The sequence below is a fragment of the Gadus morhua genome, chromosome 4 (genome assembly GCF_902167405.1).
Source record: "Gadus morhua chromosome 4, gadMor3.0, whole genome shotgun sequence".
In the NCBI taxonomy this organism is placed as follows: Eukaryota; Metazoa; Chordata; class Actinopteri; order Gadiformes; family Gadidae; genus Gadus; species Gadus morhua.
This window is the reverse complement of record NC_044051.1, coordinates 26,960,095-26,983,692: the sequence shown is the minus strand read 5'-3', so window position 1 is coordinate 26,983,692 and position 23,598 is coordinate 26,960,095. Positions and strand designations below refer to the sequence as shown.

At 49.0% G+C, this 23,598-nt stretch overlaps 1 protein-coding gene across 5 annotated transcripts in view; it reads left to right on the top strand.

Annotated features, from left to right (window-relative positions):
- LOC115541566 (copper-transporting ATPase 2) overlaps positions 1 to 23,598 on the top strand; it is a 77,920-nt gene that overhangs the window by 17,346 nt on the left and 36,976 nt on the right. For 3 of the 5 annotated variants that reach the window (XM_030353326.1, XM_030353323.1, XM_030353322.1), the window contains exons 9-19: positions 4,689 to 4,780; positions 5,470 to 5,595; positions 8,661 to 8,788; positions 9,173 to 9,327; positions 10,277 to 10,411; positions 11,294 to 11,488; positions 12,566 to 12,748; positions 12,958 to 13,141; positions 16,975 to 17,115; positions 21,611 to 21,753; positions 22,761 to 22,964. In XM_030353326.1, coding sequence (XP_030209186.1) covers positions 4,689 to 4,780; positions 5,470 to 5,595; positions 8,661 to 8,788; positions 9,173 to 9,327; positions 10,277 to 10,411; positions 11,294 to 11,488; positions 12,566 to 12,748; positions 12,958 to 13,141; positions 16,975 to 17,115; positions 21,611 to 21,753; positions 22,761 to 22,964 — 1,686 coding nt within the window. The remainder of the gene's footprint in view (positions 1 to 4,688; positions 4,781 to 5,469; positions 5,596 to 8,660; positions 8,789 to 9,172; positions 9,328 to 10,276; positions 10,412 to 11,293; positions 11,489 to 12,565; positions 12,749 to 12,957; positions 13,142 to 16,974; positions 17,116 to 21,610; positions 21,754 to 22,760; positions 22,965 to 23,598) is intronic. The other 2 variants (XM_030353325.1, XM_030353324.1) reach the window with 2 other exon arrangements.

Sequence of the window (23,598 nt, the reverse complement as noted above, 5' to 3'; positions counted from 1 at the left end):
AGAGGTTGTTAGATGAGAAATAGGAGGACAGTTGGTTAGCAACGGCACGTTCCAGTGTTTTAGACAGGAATGAAAGAAGAGAAATCGGTCTGTAGTTCTGGATGTCGGTGGTATTAAGAGTTGTTTTTTTGAGGAGAGGCTTTATTCTGGCAGTCTTGAAAGACGCTGGAACAATGCCTGAAGTGAGGGAGGAGTTGTTAAGTGAGGTAAGAAATGGCAGGATGTCGCTTGAGACATCCTGGAGGCGAGAGGAGGGGATAGCGTCAAGGGGGCAGGTGGTGGCATGGTTAGATGTTATTATTCTGTTGACTTCGTCAGAGGTGAGAAGGCTTAATTGGGTAAAGACAGAGGAGGGGATGGGAGGAGGGAGAATGGAGGCAGGGATAAAAGAGGAGCTAATGTCCTTCACTTTCTGGGTAAAGTAGGTAACAAAGTCATCAGCAGTGAGGCAGGAAGGAGGTGGGGGTGAGGGAGGGTTGAGGAGGGACGAGAACAGGGAAAACAGTTTCCTGGGGTTTGAGGGGGAGGAGTTGATTTTGTTCAGGTAAAAGGCAGATTTGGTGGTTGACACACAAGAGGTGAAATCAGAAAGAAGGAAAAGATAGTGAGATAGATCATTAGGACAGTCTGATCTCTTCCATTTCCTCTCAGCTGCTCGCAACTTTGTTCTACAAGTCCGCAGAGGATGGGACAGCCAAGGATGGGGGGGTGAGGATCGTGCTGGAGTGGAAGGGACAGAGGGAATCCAAGGAGGAGGAGAGGGAGGATAGCAGAGTGTCTGAAGATTCATCTGTAGATAGTTGAGAGAATCGTTCAATAGAAGGTAGTGAAGACAGAACAGTAGAGGCAAACGTAGAGGGAGAGGGATTTGAGGTTACGGCGAGTGGTGACAATGTGGGAACTAGAGAGGAGGGGGGAGAGGGTTTCAAGAGGAGAGAAAAATCAACAAAGTGATGGTCAGACACGGGGAGCGGGGTAACGGAGAAAGCAGAGGTGCCGCAGGACCTGGTGAATATTAGGTCAAGCTGGTTCCCGGCCCTGTGTGTGGGAGGAGGAGGGGATAGTGTTAAGGCAAAGGTGGCGAAAAAGTTGGTTGGTTCAGGTGAGTGCAACTTGTCTGGCATGTTGAAGTCGCTGCGGATAACGAGTGGTGTGCCATCCTCAGAAAAGCAGCTGAGGAGGGCATCCATCTCGTCGTAGAAGTCACGGAGGGGACCTGGAGGACGGTAGATCACCACAATGGAGAGCTTGATAGGAATGGTGACAGTGACAGCGTGGAGTTCAAACACATATCTCGCCCGGATGGTCTAGGGGTGTGCGAGAATGAGTATATGGTGGAGAGGGCAGCAGGAGTAGCAGAGTTCTCTGGAGTGATCCAGGTCTCTGTCAGGGCCAGGAAGTGAAGGGTCGTACGACATAGCTACAATAGGGCAGGTGGCCTCCCCGGGCTTCCTCGAGGGACTCCCGCAGAGAGACTCCCTTTGTCTTCGTTTGCTGGGTCCTGACGCTACAGCTGACGCTAACAATAGCTAGCCCTTAAATGGGCATGGTAGCTCAGGTAGACTTAGCTCCAGCTATCAAGCCTTTTGTTTCGTAATTCTTACGTAATTCTAAACACTAGGAATCTTAGTTACCAAACTCACCTACAGCCAGATATGACACAACGTACTTGTAAGACAAAATGTATTATACTGAGTTTGCTCAGCTTCCCGACTCTGCTAAATAGGCAGACTTGGCTCCGCCCAGCTATCATCCCTTTTGTTCCCCCTTAAGTGTCAGAAACTATAGCAAGAAGAACGACCTCTTAACTGATCACAACACGACAGGTCTAAATCACACTGTAGTAACAGATGGAAAGTTAGAACAAACAATCGTAGTTCTAAACACTAGGAATCTTAGTTACCAAACTCACCTACTGCCACATATGACACAACCTAAGACAAAATGTATTATACTTTCCCTTTTAAGAATCTTGTTTACCCATTGTCTCCTTGAATGTATCCTTGGTAACTTTGCTGCCTGTACTTTCCCATGATCATGCCCTAATATTAAATCCAATATTTCGCTGGCCGACGTGTCCTAAAAATAAGTTTCACTTCATCATATGCTTATATTAAATAACATTTTATTCTACACATATTGTGTGCTACTCGTTTAGAAGACTCATCTGTCCTAGACACAATGGCCCTCATTTATCAAACGAGCGTACGACAGAAAACGTGCGTAAAATGGACGTACGCTCATTTCAACGTTGAGCTTGGCATTTATCAATTTGAACGTGAGCGCAGGCTGCGATGAAATCTCACGTCAGGTCTGAGCTCGTGTACGCAAGTTTTTTGGCGCAACATAAGGGTATTTCAATGATGAATAGTGCAGCACAAGTAGCCCATGTTCAACATCTGTATTAATTACTAAATAAATTGGAATTAGCCCAGCCGTTCAAACAATTACAATCAAGTCAGGCCTAATTAAAAACAGTATTGCTATGAAAATAATTAGAATGTGACAGGTGAAATGTTTATTTAGCTGTCTATATTAACAGGAGCTTTGCCAAATAGGTGGTCGTGTCTCAGCGATGGCAGATCTGGCTCTGTTAAGGACCTCAACGCACAGACGAGAGTTTTTCGAGACCGCGCCGATTTTTTTAAGGAGGGCGATGAATGGCTCTTGAGTCGTTTTCGTCTCCCAAGGCATCTCCTGATGGAGCTATGCAATGCTTTGGAGCCACAGTTAAGGCGAGAAACTAGGCGATCAAACGCAATACCTGTGCAGGTTTGCTCTACCTTGGGATTTTTGGCCACCGGGATCTTGCAGCGGGAGATCGGGACAGGTCTGCTATTTCCCAGCCAAGTATTAGCCGAACCATGCCAGCAGTTTTGGCAGCTATAATGTCCCTCTCCGAACGTTATATTAAATTCCCATATAATAACGATCAGCAAACTGGAATCAAACGGGATTTTTATGCTATTGCTAGGTTTCCAAATGTGATTGGTGCGGTTGATTGTACCCATGTGCGTATGAACCATCTATTAATGATTACGCGTACATCAACCTCAAAAGCTACCATTCAGTTAATGTTCCGATTATTTGCGATGCCAGAATGTCAATCCTGAACATGGTAGCCCGATGGCCTGGGGGCACGCACGATTCTTTTATTTTCCAAAATAGCAACGTTGGGCATCGTCTACATCAGGGCGCACTACATGGTCAGAGTCATCTCGGTGAGTTACGCTGCAGTCGCACTGCACCGGCCTCCTCCCGTTTCTTGCTTGGCCGGCTTCACAGCCGCAACACGTTTTTTGGTGCTGAGCTTTATGTCGGACCATTTTTTCTTCACCTTATTCGGAATTAAATAACTTTAACGGAATGCAAACAATAGCATATATGTGAAATGTTTTAAGCTGGATAACAGAAGTTGTACATTTAATCTATTATTTAATTAATGTAATTAACAAACCTCTTCCGTAGCCCGACGAACATTGGAAACACTATTCACTGCAACAGTTATTTCCTTCCATATAGCATTCTTTTGCTGGCCTTTAATGCCAGCTTTTAGGCTACCAAATAAAACCAGACGTTTCGCATCCACCAGTGACCCGAGCGTCTCCATTTGGGTCTCGGAAAAATTCCTCTATTTTACCGTTGGACGTTTCTCCATGTCGTAAAAGTTAGGGGCGAGACTTCTGAAGACGTGCTTTTATATGGGCGTGTTACGTTAATTACGATCGATCTCAGCCGCCGTATTTATCAACACCAAGATCCTTCGTACGCTGGGATTGGTGTGATACGAAGGTTTCGTAAATCTCACGTCGGTCCTATCGTAAGATGAATCATGCGTTCAGATTTGCGCTCATTTCTACGTTCGTTTGATAAATGAGGGCCAATATCTCATAAAGAATGGTGCCACGACCTGACCTAGATGATGATTCTACATGGTAAAAGCTAACTAGCAAGCTGATGATACGGCATCATACAGGGATCTTGACCATGTTTAATGCCGTAACATAGTAGATCATCAACTTTATAGATTGTATAAAACAGAAAAACACGATTATAAGCTTTGTAAACACTGTTATGAGCATTTTATAACCTCATACTTATGAATCATCCATTTGACATTACAAGCTGTGAAATAACATTGAGATTCTAAAGCATAAACAGTACAATTTTATGCGTAAATACAATTCTCTGAAATTTAAGCTCCTTAAATAGATTTTAAAAATCCACTAATTCACTCACATGATTATTATTGATAATAATGTGATGTCATTCTTATTAATAATAATGTGATGTCATTATTGATAATAATGTGATTCAATCTTATTAACGATAACGTGATTTTATTATTGATAATAATGTGATGTCAATCTTATTTATGATAATGTGATGTCATTCTTATTAATGATCATTTTAAATAATTGTAATTAATGGTGATGTCATTCTTATTGATGATAATGTGATGTCATTGTTATTAATGATAATGTGATGTCATTCTTATCAATAATAATGTAATCTCATTCTTATTAATGATTATTTGATATCATTCTTATTAATGATAATGTGATGTCATTCTTATTAATGACAATGTCATGTCATTCTTAACAATAACAATGTGATGTCATTCTTATCAATGACAATGTGATGTCATTCTTATCAATAATTACCGGCCATCTTCTGCTGGTGTTCAGAGCAAGACGTCCGAGGCCCTGGCCAAGCTGATGTCCCTCCAGGCGACGGATGCCACCGTGGTCACACTGGGCCCAGACCACTGCATCCTCCGGTATCTCACACTCACTCACTCACTCACTCACTCACTCACTCACTCACTCACTCACTCACTCACTCACTCACTCACTCACTCACTCACTCAGACACACATGCACTCACTCAGACTCACTCACTCACTCAGACACACACTCACTCACTCACTCACTCAGACACACATGCACTCACTCAGACTCACTCACTCACTCAGACACACATGCACTCACTCACTCACTCACTCACTCACTTACTCACTCAGACACACATGCACTCACTCACTCACTCACTCACTCACTCACTCACTCACTCACTCACTCACTCACTCACTCACTCACTCACTCACTCAGACTCACTCACTCACTCACTCAGACTCACTCACTCACTCAGACACACATGCACTCACTCACTCACTCAGACACACATGCACTCACTCACTCACTCACTCACTCACTCACTCACTCACTCACTCACTCACTCACTCACTCACTCACTCACTCGCTCATGCACTCACTCACTCACTCACTCAGACACACATACACACATACACAAACAGACACGCACTCAGTTTTCCATAGAGCAAAGGTAAAACGTAATAAAATTATAATTTTTGGGAATAATACACACATTTTATTTCCAGGTATTAAATGTCTGGTTATGGGGTTGATCATCATTATGACACAGCTACTTTACTGCCAAGTCACACAGCGCTCCAGTGACTGCGCCTTCTGAGGGCCATGTTATACACACTGCACCAGCGAGACGGAATGCTTCAACAGTCTGGACCTCCACCACCTTAAAACTCCAAAACCAGTCTTTTACAGTGCTGCTCAGGTTATTCCTCTTCTATATAGATGGGGGTATATATCAGTAGGTGATAGGGGTGTGACGATACACTCAGCTCACGAGACGAGACGAGACACGATATTGGGTTCACGAGAACGAGACGAGACGAGACGAGATTTTAAGAAAACTACAATGACAAATTATATGACTGGACCAACAGACTTTTATTTAACAAAGTCCCGCATGCATTTTGAAATGTTTTATTATAACTCTTTACATGCATGAAATTGAAACTAAAACTAAAATTTATAAAAGTTAAATTAAAATAAATTAAATTAAATAATTATTTTTTTCAATTGCAAACAATATTATGTGCAAAACCAAATCAAAGTACCCAAAATGTACTTTGATTAAAGGTATTTGTTTTCGCGGTTATTCAGCCTCTTCTTCTCCTCCGGAAAAAATACGACCGCATTGCATTGTGGTATACGGGTAACATGTAGGCTACATCGTATGTACACTCAAATTTTAGGTACTTTGGCCCTCATTTATCAAACGAACGTAGAAATGAGCGCAAATCTGAACGCATGATTCATCTTACGATAGGACCCACGTGAGATTTACGAAACCTTCGTATCACACCAATCCCAGCGTACGAAGGATCTTGGTGTTGATAAATACGGCGGCTGAGATCGATCGTAATTAACGTAACACGCCCATATAAAAGCACGTCTTCAGAAGTCTCGCCCCCAACTTTTACGACATGGAGAAACGTCCAACGGTAAAATAGAGGAATTTTTCCGACAAAGGCCAGCAAAAGAATGCTATATGGAAGGAAATAACTGTTGCAGTGAATAGTGTTTCCAATGTTTGTCGGGCTACGGAAGTGGTTTGTTAATTAAATTAATTAAATAATAAATTAAATGTACAACTTCTGTTATCCAGCTTAAAACATATATGCTATTGTTTGCATTCCGTTAAAGTTATTTAATTCCGAATAAGGTGAAGAAAAAATGGTCCGACATGAAGCTCAGCACCAAAAAACGTGTTGCGGCTGTGAAGCCGGCCAAGCAAGAAACGGGAGGAGGCCGGTGCAGTGTGACTGCAGCGTAACTCACCAAGATGACTCTGACCATGTAGTGCGCCCTGATGTAGACGATGCCCAACGTTGCTATTTTGGAAAATAAAAGAATCGTGCGTGCCCCCAGGCCATCGGGCTACCATGTTCAGGATTGACATTCTGGCATCGCAAATAATCTGAACATTAACTGAATGGTAGCTTTTGCGGTTGATGTACGCGTAATCATTAATAGATGGTGGCTTCATACGCACATGGGTACAATCAACCGCACCAATCACATTTGGAAACCTAGCAATAGCATAAAAATCCCGTTTGATTCCAGTTTGCTGATCGTTAGTGTATGGGAATTTAATATAACGTTCAGAGAGGGACAGTATAGCTGCCAAAACTGCTGGCATGGTTCGGCTAATACTTGGCTGGGAAATACCAGACCTGTCCCCGATCTCCCGCTGAAAGGTCCCGGTGGCCAAAAACCCCAAGGTAGAGCACACCTGCACTGGCACAGGTATTGCGTTTGATCGCCTAGTTTCTCGCCTTAACTGTGGCTCCAAAGCATTGCATAGCTCCATCAGGAGATGCCTTGGGAGACGAAAACGACTCAAGTCACAAATTCATCGCTCTCCATAAAGAAATCGGCGCGGTCTCGAAAAACTCTCTCTCGTCTTAGACGTGCGTTGAGGTCCTCTAACAGAGCCAGATCTGCCATCGCTGCGACTCGACCACCTATTTGGCAAAGCTCCTGTTTATATAGACAGCTGAATAAACATTTCACCTATCACATTCTAATTATTTTCATAGCAATACTGTTTTTAATTAGGGCTGACTTGATTGTAATTGTTTGAACGGCTGGGCTAATTCCAATTTATTTAGTAATTAATACAGATGTGCAACATGGGCTACTTGTGCTGCACTATTCATCATTGAAATACCCGTGTGTTGCGCCAAAAAAACTTGCGTACACGAGCTCAGACCTGACGTGAGATTTCATCGCAGCCTGCGCTCACGTTCACATTGATAAATGCCAAGTTCAACGTTGAAATGAGCGTACGTCCATTTTAAGCACGTTTTCTGTCGTACGCTCGTTTGATAAATGAGGGCCTTTAAGTGCACTATATAGTGCATGAAATTAACCACTGAGAATTCGAACACCACTACAAAATGGCGAGCACCCTAAATAGTACACTATATCCGTGATAGGGAACAATTTCGAACACAGCTTATGGCTGCTTTCGATGCTTCCCCTGCTTCCCCTCCTTCTCCTCCTCTTCTTTTCCTTCTCCTTCTTTAGGTTCTGGCAGGCTAGATGTAGCAAAGGCGCATTACTGCCCCCACAGGCGACAAATAGAAGTTTGGATATATCACAAATCTCGCGAGACCGATTTTTAACGCGACGGGTAATATCGTCGAGTTTAATCTCGCGAGATCTCGTTGCACGAGATCTCGTCACACCCCTAGGTGATGTGTACGTCTTGGTATGGACATATGTTTAGTCCGTGAGGGGAATGATCCAGGTAGTGAGGCATGCGTTTGTGGCGTGGTTTTAAAAACACTGAAAGCACAACAGTGGTCTGAATCAGAGACCCAGATGGCCAACATCCTCTGTTCACTGTTTTCAAACGGTTATGTTATGTAAGGGTTTACGTCCTCATCCGATGAATGTTTAACTAACGATATAACTGTCATTACAACAGAACGAGTTGTGCACACAGTAGCTGAAAACACAGCTGACTTTTATTTGGACAGCATTTTAATACATTGGATTGTGAACTCTTTACAGTGAAAGTGAAATGTGTTTTTTAAAATGTACAACTGAATTATATGTATGTTGTTATCATGTTGTATGTTGTAATCAAGACTTTACTCCAACACGAGCCGCTTCGCTAGGGCTAACTCGCTAGTGCTAACCCTGTGTGTGTGTGTGTGTGTGTGTGTGTGTGTGTGTGTGTGTGTGTGTGTGTGTGTGTGTGTGTGTGTGTGTGTGTGTGTGTGTGTGTGTGTGTGTGTGTGTGTGTGTGTGTGTGTGTGGCCGCAGCGAGGAGCAGGTTTTGGTAGAGCTGGTGCACCGGGGGGACGTGGTGAAGGTGTCTCCGGGGGGGCGGTTCCCCGTGGACGGGAGGGTGATGGAGGGCAGTTCCATGGCAGACGAGTCCCTGATCACTGGTAACCCTGGACCTCTGCTCCATCAAGGGGCCTTGTGTGTCGGATCTGGAGAATAATGTTGTATGTTAATCAAGTGAACCCAGCTAGTGTTGTTGTTTAGCTCTGTGTGTTTGTTGGAATTAGTTCATTAACTCTGTAACATCTAATCGCTGTCGTTACTTAAAATCCTTTTGATTTCTTGATTCATTCCTCCTGGGATTCGCTGAGTTTCCAAGTCTTTCGGACAATTCTGTGTCTCAGTCTCTCTTCTCTCTCTGTCTCTCTCTGTCTCTCTCTCTCCCCCTCTTGTCGCTCTGTATCTCTCTGTCACTCTCTCTCTCCCCCTTCTCTCCCTCCCTCCCTCTTCTCTCCCCCTCTTTCCCTGTTAATTCTCTCCCCCTCCAGGGGAGCCCATGCCCGTCAGTAAGCGGGTGGGTAGCAGGGTGATCGCCGGCTCCATCAACGCCCAGGGGGCCTTGCTGGTGGAGGCCACCCATGTGGGCTCGGACACCACCCTCTCCCAGATTGTGAAGCTGGTGGAGGAGGCCCAAACCTCCAAGGTGAGGCCGTCTGTAGTCTACACCCATCGAAGGTCTTTCACACATTCTCCAGATAATCCCCATTTAGGCTGGATGTGTGAACAAAAATGTAATGTAAAACCCGCAAATCCGGGATAACCTACTGGGCCCCTAAAGTAAAGTCTTTACACCGCGCACCTGGTGTAAAGGCTCTAGTTTAACCCACCCGTTTATTAAAGACAAAAGTCCTACATTGTTGCTCTTGTTTCATGTGTCGCGTTCTTCTTTTCCAGTGAATTTATTAGCAGGCTACACTGTGTCGGGCTGCTATGATGTCACGATGCTTACGTAGCTGCCGCGGTCTTTACACCAGGTGCCCTGGTGTTACAAAGACTGCAGTTTAACCTGCCGGGCCCCTGGTGTAAAGTCTGAAGTTTAATCCATCGGAGCCCTGGTGTAAAGTCTGATGCATTGATGACTTTTCTATAATGCGACTGGCACGAAACCGGTAGCCTCGTACTTTGCTCTTCTCGTCTGTATTTTGCGTTCTAACTTGTTGCTGTTTTCCACTCTTCTGTTTGTATCGCGGACGCGTCTCCCTGCAAAACGGCTCATCCTCACAGAACCTCACTTGTCACCCACGACGTAAAACCGACCTAACCCCTCAGTAAACAGAGAATGTGTCTAGTCAAGTCTGTTGAGGCTTATCTCCAGCGGTGTGTTGCATGTGTGAAAGACCTCCAGCTGGCTGACTTTGTTTCTTTGTACGTCTGCTTATGTTTATCTTTGTCCATCAAGCTGCATGCAGGCCTGCCTTAACATTTTCAGCGCTGAATCACCAAAGTGAAATACGATGTATGAATACGAAGTAATGAAATAGTCTAAATCTCTCTCCATCTACCTTTTTCTCTCTCACCCGCCCCCTCTCTCTGTCTGTCTCCGCTCTATCTCCCTTCCTCCCTCCCTCCCCCCCTCCAACCCTTACTTCCAGGCCCCTATCCAGCAGTTTGCAGACCGGCTAAGTGGCTACTTTGTTCCATTTATCGTCATTGTGTCCGTCCTAACGCTGCTGGCATGGCTAGCAATTGGCTTCGTCAACTTTGACATTGTCAAAGACAACTTTCCAGTAAGGGTGTTGACAGGGCGGGGATGATGGTGGTGGGGGGGGGGGGTTCATGACTCGTCTCATGACTCGTCTCATGAAGACAGCCTATGGGCTTTATAAGCGAACTGCATTCAGTTCCTCCCCACCCAGCTAGCATTTACAACCAAGATGGCCGCTTGGTTAAACCTTTTTTACTTTGAACTTAAAGGGGACCTATTATGCTTTTCGACTTTTATGACCTATAAATCTTGTTATAATGATTGATAGTCATGTTTAACCATACACAAAAAACGATGTCGATTTTCGGGAAACTCTTCCTCTTATCTGAGCGCTTTCAGACTTCTCTGTCAACACTCCGTTTCGTCCTTCTCCCGCCCCTTGCCCCCCTCCTGCCAACCCAACTCCGTTGTGATTGGTTACCTTCCTTGGAGCGCGCGCGCGGGCAGATTTGACCAGGCGTATGGGGGCGTGGCAGGAGTACGTCTACGTAGATGTTTCCCGGAAATGTGAACAAGTGAAAATAGTCGTTGTCCCGAGCGCTCTGCACAGCCACCCCAGACTGTCAGCAGGGAATCCGTCGAAATGCATGTACGTCATTATTTTACACTTTAGTATGGTTAAACATGACTATCAATCATTATAACAACGTTTATAGGTCATAAAAGTCGAAAAAGCATAATTGGTCCCCTTTAAAGCGAAATGTAACGCATTTTGAAAAAAGATGTGTGGACCCTTATCATGGCGACGGCTTGTAGAAATGTGTGTGTGTGTGTGTGTGTGTGTGTGTGTGTGTGTGTGTGTGTGTGTGTGTGTGTGTGTGTGTGTGTGTGTGTGTGTGTGTGTGTGTGTGTGTGTGTGTGTGTGTGTGTGTGTGTGTGTGTGTGTGTCCTTGCTCCACGGCAGGGCTATGACCCGGACATCCCCCGCACGGACGTGATCGTGCGCTTCGCCTTCCAAGCGTCCATCACGGTGCTGTCCATTGCCTGCCCCTGCGCCCTGGGGCTGGCGACCCCGACGGCCGTCATGGTGGGCACGGGGGTGGGGGCGCAGAACGGCATCCTCATCAAGGGGGGGGAGCCCCTGGAGATGGCCCACAAGGTAACAAGCTCTAACGTACACATAGACGCACACGTACATATACACGCAAACACATATCCGTAAACATATTTGCATATGTGAGGAAACAAAGGTTTCCTCACACATCGACGCAGTCGTGAACCTGTTTTGGTTCTGCTTCGGGTTTTAGTGAGCAAACCAATCACAGCCCTTGCTGCTGCATCGCCTCGACGGAAGGCTAACATTTTTGGGAGGCACACGTCAGGCTCTTGGACGCAAGGATGCAAGGAGGGTCCGCAAGGACGTAACGGGTCCACAGCCCTTTAATGTACGCACTTATTGTATGTCGTACTTAGTCATAGTACTTAGTTGTGTAGCATCTTATCCTAGCTATTTCTGTTTATACGGGGAATGGGTTGACCTAGTGATTGTTAGTGCTTGGCCCTTGGTTCTATGAACATCATTACCGTACCGACAGATATGGTTGTTTCATCTTCTTCTGACAAATGTACTTATTGTAAGTCGCTTTGAATAAAAGCGTCTGCTAAATGCCCTAAATTTAAATGTAAATGTAAATGACATGGTGAGCGGAGAGAGACAGCATCTGTCTGATCCCCCGGTGCCATGTTAGTCTGGGAACATCTTGATATCTCGTGTGGACTTATGTAATGCATAGGAGCTGATGGATAAATCAGCGACCGTACTGGACATGTGTTATCTATACAAGAGCGGGCTCCTCTGACCCGCTGAGCTTAGTTTATACTGGGACTCCTCCAAGCGGCCCTCTGGCAAGCAAGGGGCGAGGAACCAGCAGGGGTTAAACATCAACAGCAACTAGGAGGCATGTTGCTCAAGAGGTAGAGCGGGTGGGCTGGTAACCAGAAGGTTGCTAGTTCAATCCCCGGCTCCTCCTAGTGTCGAGGTGTCCCTGAGCAAGACGCCTCATCCTGACTGCTCCTGACAATCTGGCTGTCGCCCTGCGTGGTTGACTCCGCCATCAGTGTGTGAATGAACGGGTGAATGTGAGGTGATATTGTAAAGCGCTTTGAGTGGCCACTGGTTAGAAAAGTGCTGTTTAAATGCTTTCCATTAAAAATTCACCCCTGTCCCCATGTTCAGATCAACGTGGTGATGTTCGACAAGACGGGCACCATCACCTGCGGCGTGCCGCGGGTGACGCGGGTCCTGGTGCTGTGGGAGGCGGCCCAAATGCCCCTGAGGATGGTGCTGGCTGTGGTTGGCACTGCCGAGGCCAGCAGCGAGCACCCCCTGGGTGTGGCTGTGGCCAAGCACTGCAAAGAGGTGAGCCTGGGGACCCTTGGGTGGGGGGCCAACCAATGGGACTCCACGTCTTGTGTTCTTTGGCTAGTTACCGGTTAGCTGAGAGAGCTCCACCTTTTCGGTTGCTGAGCGGTTAGCTGAGTGCTACACCTTTTCAACCAAATCCAAACGCTAACACATGCCCACGTTTCCACATCTCCCCCCCCCCTCCCGTGGGTGTGGTGGCCCAGGAGCTGGGCCTGGCTGTGCTGGGCTACTGCCAGGACTTCCAGGCGGTACCGGGTTGTGGGATCAGCTGCCGCGTGTCCAACGTGGAGCAGCTAGTGGCAGCGGCCCCCGAGGTGGTGGTCCACCTGCAGGGGGCGACCACGGTCGAGGGCCCCATGGCCGCGGGCGGCCAGCCCCGCACCACAGGTAGGTGTGTGTGTGTGTGTGTGTGTGTGTGTGTGTGTGTGTGTGTGTGTGTGTGTGTGTGTGTGTGTGTGTGTGTGTGTGTGTGTGTGTGTGTGTGTGTGTGTGTGTGTGTGTGTGTGTGTGTTGTGGCAACCCCAATCCGACGGAGGAGTTCGAGCCCCGCCAGCGCCCTCTCCGCGGGCGGGTAGTCAGTGGGAGATATGTGCCGCTCGGCGCAGCGACGCGGGAGCGCGCATCGAGTGCACCCGCGCAATCACGGAGATGCGGAGCACCCGGCAGAGGGAGACGGCGGAGGGTACTTAAGGACCGCGCGCGCACCAGTCAGGGGAATGCGGCCGAGTTGGAAAGACGTGGTAGGGGGAGATTACCCGGACCCACGCTAACGCCATTACGCCTCTCCCCAGGACTAAGCAGCCGAAGACGCAGGGGATCGAGACGCCGCCCCCCGCAGCAGGACCAGACCCGGAGTGGTGTCCTTTTTTCCCATACCAGGAAGAACCTGAGTTAACCTTTTCGTTACCATTTTTGCATGTGTGGTAATGCGCAATAAAAACCGTTGACCCACACCCTGTTTAGTGCGTCTCCTTCGGGAATCTCAGCCGCCGACGATCGGGGTTGCCACAGTGGTGGAGAATGCAGGCAACGCGATCCTTCGGCAGACCCTAGACGAGGCAACCATGAACCAACCCGGAGACTAGCCCACAACGCGGGAGGAGGAGATCGAGGTGTTGCGGCGATGCCTGGTCCGGATGGCCGACCAGCTCGCACGGGAACCGGCCCACGCCGCCCCACGAAGCGGCTCACTAAACTGGGACCGGACGATGACGTCGAGGCATATCTCGAGATTTCTGAGCGGACCGCGGCCCGTGAGAGGTGGCGAGGGAACTAATGGTTTTATTCAGCCTGGTGGGGATAGTCCGAGAGATCCTGACGGATCAGGGGTCCTGTTTTATGTCCCGGGTTTTGAAAGACCTCACCAGTCTGTTGCAGATCCGCCACCTCCGGACCTCCGTCTACCACCCCCAAACCGACGGGTTGGTGGAGAGATTTAACAAAACCCTGAAGTCCATGCCTAAGAAGGTCATGGAAGCAGATGGGAAAAACTGGGACCAGCTGCTTCCGCATGTCCTCTTCGCCATTCGAGAAGTGCCCCAGGCCTCCACGGGATTCTCGCCCTTCGAGCTCCTCTACGGCCGGCGACCAAGAGGGCTGCTCGACATCGCCCGGGACGCCTGGGAGAGCCAACCGTCTCCCTACCGCACCGTCATCGAGCATGTGGAGCAGATGCGGGGCCGGATGGTGCAGATTTGGCCCGTGGTCCGGGAGCACCTCGGACGGGCCCAGCAAGCCCAAGCCCGGGTATACAACCGAGGGGCCCAGCTCCGCACCTTCAACCCGGGGTACCAGGTTCTGGTCCTCGTCCCGATCGCCGAGTGTAAGTTCCTGGCCAAATGGCAAGGTCCCTACGACGTCATCGACCGGGTTGGCGACGTCAACTACCGGGTGCGGCAACCGGGGAGACGCAAGACCATCCAGGTCTACCACATCAACCTGCTGAAGCAGTGGCACCCACCAACAGCCCCTCGAGAACCAGCCTTCCTGTCCCTGTCCGCACGACTACCCCTGCCCGAGGTACCATTGGGGGAGCAGCTGAGCCCAAGCCAGACCCAGGACATGAAGGAAGTGGTCCTCCAGCACCTCGATGTCTTCTCGGAGCGGCCCGGGAGGACCGCGACCGTCAGCCATGTCATCAGGACGGAACCGGGAGTCCGAGTCCGACTCCGGCCCTACCGCATTCCGGAGGCACGGCGGGCCGCCATCCGAGCAAAAGTCATAAGCATGCTGCAGATGGGGGTCATCGAGGAGTCCCACAGCGCATGGTCCAGCCCGGTGGTCCTGGTCCCCAAACCGGACGGAACGTACCGCTTCTGCAATGACTTCCGGAAATTGAATGAAGTGTCGGCCTTCGACGCCTACCCCATGCCCCGCATAGACGAACTGATAGAGCGGCTGGGGCCGGCCCGGTTCCTTACCACCCTGGACCTGACAAAAGGATACTGGCAGGTCCCTCTCACCCAGCGGGCCCGGGAGAAGACAGCATTCGCCACCCCCGACGGGCTGTACCAGTACACGGTCCTCCCGTTCCGTGTGCACGGGGTGCCCGCGGCCTTCCAGCGGATGATGGACCGGGTCCTACGGGCCCACAGGGAATACGCCGCCGCCTACATCGACGACATTGTCGTCCACAGCAGCACCTGGGACCTGCACCTACATCACCTCCGTGCCGTCCTGGGAGCGCTCCGAGCCGCCGGCCTCACGGCCAGCCTCACGGCCAGCCCTAAGAAGTGCCGCCTGGGCCTCAAAGAGGCGTCCTACCTGGGCTACCGAGTGGGGAGGGGCAGCGTGGAACCTCAAGAGGAGAAGGTGCAGACCATCCGGACCTGGCCCCGGCCGAGGACGAAGAAGCAGGTGAAGTCATTCCTGGGAGCGGTCTTATCCCAGGTCCGGTCGGGCGAGGAGCACCCAGTGACCTATATCAGCCGGAAACTCCTGGCCAGCGAGAAAGCCTACTCGACCGTGGCCAGACCACGCCAGACCACGCCCCCCTGAAGTGGATGGCCACGGCCAAGGATACCAACGCCCGGGTGACGCGCTGGTTCTTGGCCCTGCAGGATTACCACTTCCAGGTGGTCCACCGGCCCGGACGCGCACATGCCAACGCAGACGCACTGTCCCGGAGGGACGCCTGCCTAGGCCTATGCCGGGGGGTCCCCGACTTGCAGCTGAGGGTGGGGGTGTGTGGCAACCCCGATCCGACGGAGGAGTTCGAGCCCCGCCAGCGCCCTCTCCGCGGGCGGGTAGTCCGTGGGAGATATGTGCCGCTCGGCGCAGCGACACGGGAGCGCGCATCGAGCGCACCCGCGCAATCACGGAAATGCGGAGCACCCGGCGGAGGGAGACGGCGGAGGGTACTTAAGGACCGCGCGCGCAGTCAGGGGAATGCGGCCGAGTTGGAAAGACGCGGTAGGGGGAGATTACCCGGATCCACGCTAACGCCATTACGCCTCTCCCCAGGACTAAGCAGCCGAAGACGCAGGGGATCGAGACGCCGCCCCCCGCAGCAGGACCAGACCCGGAGCGGTGTCCTTTTTTCCCATACCAGGAAGAACCTGAGTTAACTTTTTCGTTACCATTTTTGCATGTGTGGTAATACGCAATGAAAACAGTTGACCCACACCCTGTTTGGTGCTTCTCCTTCGGGAATCTCAGCCGCCGACGATCGGGGTTGCCACAGTGTATGTGTGTGTGTGTGTGTGTGTGTGTGTGTGTGTGTGTGTGTGTGTGTGTGTGTGTGTGTGTGTGTGTGTGTGTGTGTGTGTGTGTGTGTGTGTGTGTGTGTGTGTGTGTGTGTGTGTGTGTGTGTGCGTCTGCGCGCGGTCAAACAATGAAGTCACAACTCTTCTCTGTTTTGGCACTGCAATGGTGGAACGGGCTCCCTGCCGATGTCAGGACCGCAGAGTCGCGCACTGGCCTCCTCCCTTCCCCCCCATCGCCCCTCCTCACTTACTACTTAAAACACCCGTCTTATGGACTTATGTATGTTGTACGTCCTGGCACTGAATGTACACGCTTATTGTATGTTGTATATGTCCTGGCATTTAATGTACACAGTTATTGTATGTTGTAAGTCCTGGCACTTAATGTACACACTTATTGTATGTTGTAAGTCCTGGCACTTAATGTACGCACGTGAGATATAAATGCAGTTCACAGTTCAAAGTTTGCACTGGTTCTAACGTTCTGTAATGGTTCTGTAACGCGTTTACTGGCAGGCAGCGGCGGGTCGCACTCGGTGCTGATTGGCAACAGAGAGTGGATGAGGAGGAACGGCCACCACATCGGAGCGGACATCAACGCCGCCATGTCCAGCCACGAGAACAAAGGACAGACTGCCATCCTGGTGGCCATAGACGGTACTGATGCTACTACTTCTGCTACTGCTACTACTGCTGCTAGAACTACTACTACTGCTACTACTACTGCTAGAACTACTAGTAATAGTACTACTACTACTAGTACTACTACTGCTGATAGTGCTACTTCTAATGCTACTACTGCCAGTCCTGCTACTACGACTACTACTGTCAGTACTGCTACAACTGCTGCTACTACTACTACTACTACTTCTTCTACTACTGCTACTGCCAGTACTGCTATCGGTACTATTTGGATATCTCAGATTAGCAAAATAGACCGAAGAGGATACAGATGTTGGCCATAGACGGTACTGCTGCTACTGCTACTACTGCTACTGTTAGTACTACTACTAATGCTACTAGTACTGCTGCTACTCAGACCCGGCGCCAAGGGCGGGCCAGACTGGGCCGGGCCCGCCCATTTGATGTCTTTGCCCTCGCCCATTTGATGTCTTTGCCCTTGTAAAAATAAAATGGATTTTACTTTTTTATTTTATTTTTTATGCTAAGATATATATGATGTCAGATACTATTAAAAATCTCAAAATATAATTGTTAAACTAAATGAAAAATGTGTAGAAAATAAAGACTATGAGATTGACATATGTGTAAACTATCACTATTAAGAATGCGTCACACGGAACGACGGCGTTAACCGGCAAATTCAAATTAGTAGCCTAGCCTGCTCTGGTGTTTTAAAAAGAAAATGGATATCAGACGCTGGTTAAAAACGAATGGGCCTACTTATCCGGAAAAAAACCCTGCAGTTACAGCAAGTAAAGTTAGCTTAAACCCTGACCGGGCTGAGCCTCTTGCTGGAGCTGGATTTGAGTTCCCGCCGCTAGCTGTAACAACGCAGCCGCCTTTAGCCCTCTCCTCCGAGACCTTGCCTTTTACCTCTGACTCCGACCCGAATAGACCGAACTCTGATGTGTTTACCACAGAATTTATTCCTCTGCCCCCGGCGGCTTAAAAGGAAAGCGCAGTTGGCATCTCTCCTCAGCACAACAGCCGCCGCTAAAAAGCCACAGTAAAAGTCGATCGCACAGCCGATTCCTGCCTCTGACACGTTGACTCGCATCATAATGAGCCGAAGATTTGCATTGGCTTTGGCGTTTTCCCGTGCCTCCTTTTTTCTCTCCACACAAAGCGTTCTCTCTCCCATTGCACACACGCATGCCCCGGCCACTCCCGAGAACACAGACAGTGTTGGTTCCAACCGATAAAAAAATAAAATAAACCCAACTTGGACACAGGCCCTGAAGCTATGGAAAGCGAAAATCACTGTGATATGGTAATTGTTTTGGTAGTTTTTGTCGCTCATTTCCTACAAATTCTGGTGAAAAGAGACAAAATCTGTTCACATGCCGACATCATGGGTCCCGACCGGCGCTTTCATTGGATTATGTGACAATGTTTTGGCCGAGCACATGATGCAATGTTGCGAATGTTTTGTATGTTTATGTTTACTGCTCGACTGCGTGGCGCAGCATATTGCTGTTGGCGTCTGTGGTATTTAATTTGCCGCCGCGCACACAATGCAAATGTGATTTGTATTTGGCTGTGTGTGTGTGTGTTAATGTGTAGGCTATTATTTGCGAACTGCGTGCGTCTTAAGGCAATGCTGTTGTTGGCCATGCTGATGTGTTTGTGCTGCTGTGGACTGTTGCAATTTAGATTTTTTGTAGGCTACACCTGTCTTTCATAATATTGATGCGGGCCCTGCCACAAAATCTACGTGCCCCCTGTATAGATTTGCTCTGGCGCCGGGTCTGTTGCTACTACTACTATTACTACTACTGCGTCTACTGCTACTACTACTACTGCCATTACTGCTACAACTACTATTACTACTATACTAATACTACTACTACTTCTACTACTGTACTTCTACTATCGGTACTATATCCCAGATTAGCGAAATAGACGAAGAGGATACAGATGTTTTACTATATTTTTTTTACTTAAACTAATGTGTATGTATATATATATATATAGATATAGAGATATATATATAGATATAGTTATATATAGATATAGTTATATATAGATAGATATAGATATATATAGATAGATATATAGATATAGATATATAGATATAGATATATAGGAGTGGTAGGTCTGGCAACCTGCTGGCTCCACCCCCAAGCCATATATGGTCTTCCTCCCTCTAACGAGGCAAGCCTGGGGATCGTTAGGCAGGGGTGCTCTAGCTTAAGAGGGCTAGCAAACAGACATGTGGGGAAGTTGGGGTTGGAGTTGGAAGAGAAGCTAGGGCTAGCAGAGGACAGGCAGGATCTGTGTGATCGCCCGGGAATTGTGTGGAACGCCCTGAGAGGCTGTGTGTGTGTGTGTGTGTGTTAATGTGTAGGCTATTATTTGCGAACTGCGTGCGTCTTAAGGCAATGCTGTTGTTGGCCATGCTGATGTGTTTGTGCTGCTGTGGACTGTTGCAATTTAGATTTTTTGTAGGCTACACCTGTCTGTCATAATATTGATGCGGGCCCTGCCACAAAATCTACGTGCCCCCTGTATAGATTTGCTCTGGCGCCGGGTCTGTTGCTACTACTACTATTACTACTACTGCGTCTACTGCTACTACTACTACTGCCATTACTGCTACAACTACTATTACTACTATACTAATACTACTACTACTTCTACTACTGTACTTCTACTATCGGTACTATATCCCAGATTAGCGAAATAGACGAAGAGGATACAGATGTTTTACTATATTTTTTTTACTTAAACTAATGTGTATGTATATATATATAGATATAGATATAGATATAGATATATAGATATAGTTATAGATAGATATATAGATAGATAGATATATAGATATAGATATAGATATATAGGAGTGGTAGGTCTGGCAACCTGCTGGCTCCACCCCCAAGCCATATATGGTCTTCCTCCCTCTAACGAGGCAAGCCTGGGGATCGTTAGGCAGGGGTGCTCTAGCTTAAGAGGGCTAGCAAACAGACATGTGGGGAAGTTGGGGTTGGAGTTGGAAGAGAAGCTAGGGCTAGCAGAGGACAGGCAGGATCTGTGTGATCGCCCGGGAATTGTGTGGAACGCCCTGAGAGAGAGAGAGACAGGTGGAAGGTGTTGGACGGACTGGAACACATAGGAGGTGGATGACCCTTTTTCCCACCCTGGTTTACATTTATTCGGTAATTAAACCATTCTGCACTGGAACTGCTCTGTGTTTGTCATATCTGTTCAACTTGGTAGCGTGGAAACCCCACACCCACTGGCCCGCTACATATGGTGGAGAATGCAGGCAAGTAATCCCAAGTTGAATGGATAGACCAACACACAGGGAAACCATGGAAGCACTGTTAAGGAAACTATTGGAGGCGAACATGGCACAGCTAGCCAGTAGCTGGGAGCTGCTGGGAGTGCTGACAGCCGGTCAGGTCGGCAGGGCTGCAGGTGCGGCAGTGCCCTGTCCTGGGCCCCAGCAGGTTTGTCTCGCCATGGCAAGAGACGCAGCCGCCGCAAGAGACGCAGCCGCCGCCGCCGAAAGAGACGCAGCCGCCGCCGCCGCAAGAGACGCCGCCGCCTCAAGAGACGCAGCAGCCGCCGCAAGAGACGCAGCTGCAGAAAGGGACGCCGCCGCCGAGGCTGCCGCCGCACGGGAAGCCGCCGCTGCCAGAGACAAGGCCCCAGCCGGAGACGCCGCAGTGGGAGACGGAGACGCCGCAGGGGGAGACGGAGACGACACAGCCAGAGACGACCCAGCACAGGGGATTGCAGAGGCCCTGTCCAGGAGGGTTGCTCTAGGGAGCTGGACCGCCCCTCCCTCTAGGTCGGAGCTGAGGTGGAGGGTGTGTGGCAGACGCCAGGGAGGAGTGAGGGGAGTGGTAGGTCTGGCAACCCTAACCCTAACCCAAGCCATATATGGTCTTCCTCCCTCTAACGAGGCAAGCCTGGGGATCGTTAGGCAGGGGTGCTCTAGCTTAAGAGGGCTAGCAAACAGACATGTGGGGAAGTTGGGGTTGGAGTTGGAAGAGAAGCTAGGGCTAGCAGAGGACGGGCAGAATCTGTGTGATCACCTGGCAGTGTGGAACGCCCTGAGAGAGAGAGAGAGAGAGACAGGTGGAAGGTGTTGGACGGACTGGAACACATAGGAGGTGGTTGACCCTTTTTCCCACCCTGGTTTTCATTTACTACTTCATTTACACCCACTGGCCCGCTACTGTGTGTGTGTGTGTGTGTGTGTGTGTGTGTGTGTGTGTGTGTGTGTGTGTGTGTGTGTGTGTGTGTGTGTGTGTGTGTGTGTGTGTGTGTGTGTGTGTGTGTGTGTGTGTGTGTCTCTATATATATATATGTATCTCTATGTACTATATATATCTCTATGTATTATATTTTAGAATAAAGCTGTCCCTACAGGTGAAGGTTTTTCTTAAGCTCTACAGTGAACTTTTGTGTGTGTGCGCTCTCACATCTGTGTGTGTGTGTGTGTGTGTGTGTGTGTGTGTAGGTATCATGTGCGCCATGCTGGCCATTGCCGACACAGTCAAGGCGGAGTCAGCGTTGGCCATGCATACGCTCCAGAGCATGGGCATCGAGGTTGTCATGATCACCGGGGACAACCGGCGCACCGCCAAGGCCATCGCCGCACAGGTGAACGCACACGCATGTACACACACACACGCACGCACACATCCATACACATGGACGTTCTGAATGCATTGCAAAGATGTAAACTTGGAGATGAGTACGTTAGGGATGGGTTGGTCTCGTTTTGGATTGCTTTTGGCATTTTTAATGGGTGTATTGATACTTTCCTATTGGTTTGTCTGTCCGTCTGTCTTTATTTTTTTTATGTCTAGCAATTATTGTCTGCCTGTCTTTCTTTATTTTTTAAGTGGATGTCTGATTATTTGTCTTCATTTGACTTGACGTTGTAAAGGGGGGGGGGTTAGGCAGAACCCAAGTGCACAGACTGGCAAAGGTGACAGGGCAGTCCAAAGGTTTTATTGATCGCACAGATGATCAGGGTCGGGCAGGCAGAGTAAACGGGGACAGGCAAGAGTTAGGGAACCGGCAGGCAAGCAGGTAGACTGGGGGTACCGTCGGCGGGCGGGTAGTCGGGCAGGCGAGGGGTCGATATCAGGAGGGCAGGCAGGCAAGGAGCTGGGAACAGGGGAGCAGACAGGCCGGCAGGGACTCGACAACAGGCGGGTGGTCATACAGGCGAGGGTTCGGTAACAGGCAGGATCAGCGTTGGAGGAACAGTTCTGGAGTTGCGGGAAAGCTCTGAGTATCGAGAGACGATCTGGCAGAGACTGATTCGAGAGAGAGAGAGAGAGAGAGAGAGAGAGGATTTATATAGAGGGAGCACTGGTGAAGGTGGTTGAGCTAATTCGGTGAGATCAGCTTGGCGGGCAGGTGAACGGGAAAATCAGGAGCGGACCATGACAGACTTATTGTCCGTCTGTCTTTCAGTTTTTTTAATTGTTGTATTGATCATCTGCCTGTCTCTCTCTCTTTAGTTTTTATAATCAATGCATTAATTGTCTTCCTGTCTGTCTTTCAGTTAGTTCTTTCGAATGGCTGAATTAGTTGTCTGTCTTTCAGTTTGGTTCCCTGAGCCCCTGACTGTGCGTGTGTCTCCCCGGACCCCCCAGGTGGGCATCAGGAAGGTGTTTGCGGAGGTGCTGCCATCCCACAAGGTGGCCAAGGTGCAGGAGCTGCAGGAGAAGGGGCTCTGCGTGGCCATGGTGGGGGACGGGGTCAACGACTCGCCCGCCCTGGCGCGCGCCGACGTGGGCATGGCCATCGGCACGGGAACCGACGTGGCCATCGAGGCCGCCGACGTTGTCCTGATCCGGGTGAGCTCGGGAACGCCGTTTTTCATACTTTCGTAACAATATTTGCATTACTAACTGTCGAGTTCTCCTGGCTTTTCTGACTCAATGTCTGCCTGAACAGGTAAAATGGCTAAGAGCAAAACATAGGACGCAATACACAACTCTTTTCCTTTGGACAAATATTCCCTCTTTTATTTTCCAAGTTTTCAAAGGTTTCCACCTCGTCTTCCTTAAAGGAAAACTTTGCCCATTTCCATTAAGCTTTGTATCGTTAGAAACCCACTCATATTTTTGAATGGTTGTGCATCATTCCCTTATTTTCTGGAGAGACTGGAGAGATCTGTATCGATCTCCAACACTTCCTGTTTAAGATGACACAATATGACGATTTTTGCGTAGAAGTAAATGGGAAGTGTAAGAGGGAAGGATTCTCGTAAGACTACAAGCACTAGTAGGGGGGTGGGACCCACTGACGCTACAGACCTATTAGAGCAGTGCCAGTGGGTGGGACTTCACCAGCAGAAACTAACATCCATAGCGTCTGAAGCTAAGCTAACAGAGGCTGTTGATAAAACTGAAGTACAATGGCGGAAGGTACTGGAACTCAAATACTATGTTTACCTGTTTTAAAAATGGCATATGTCTCCTTTTAAAG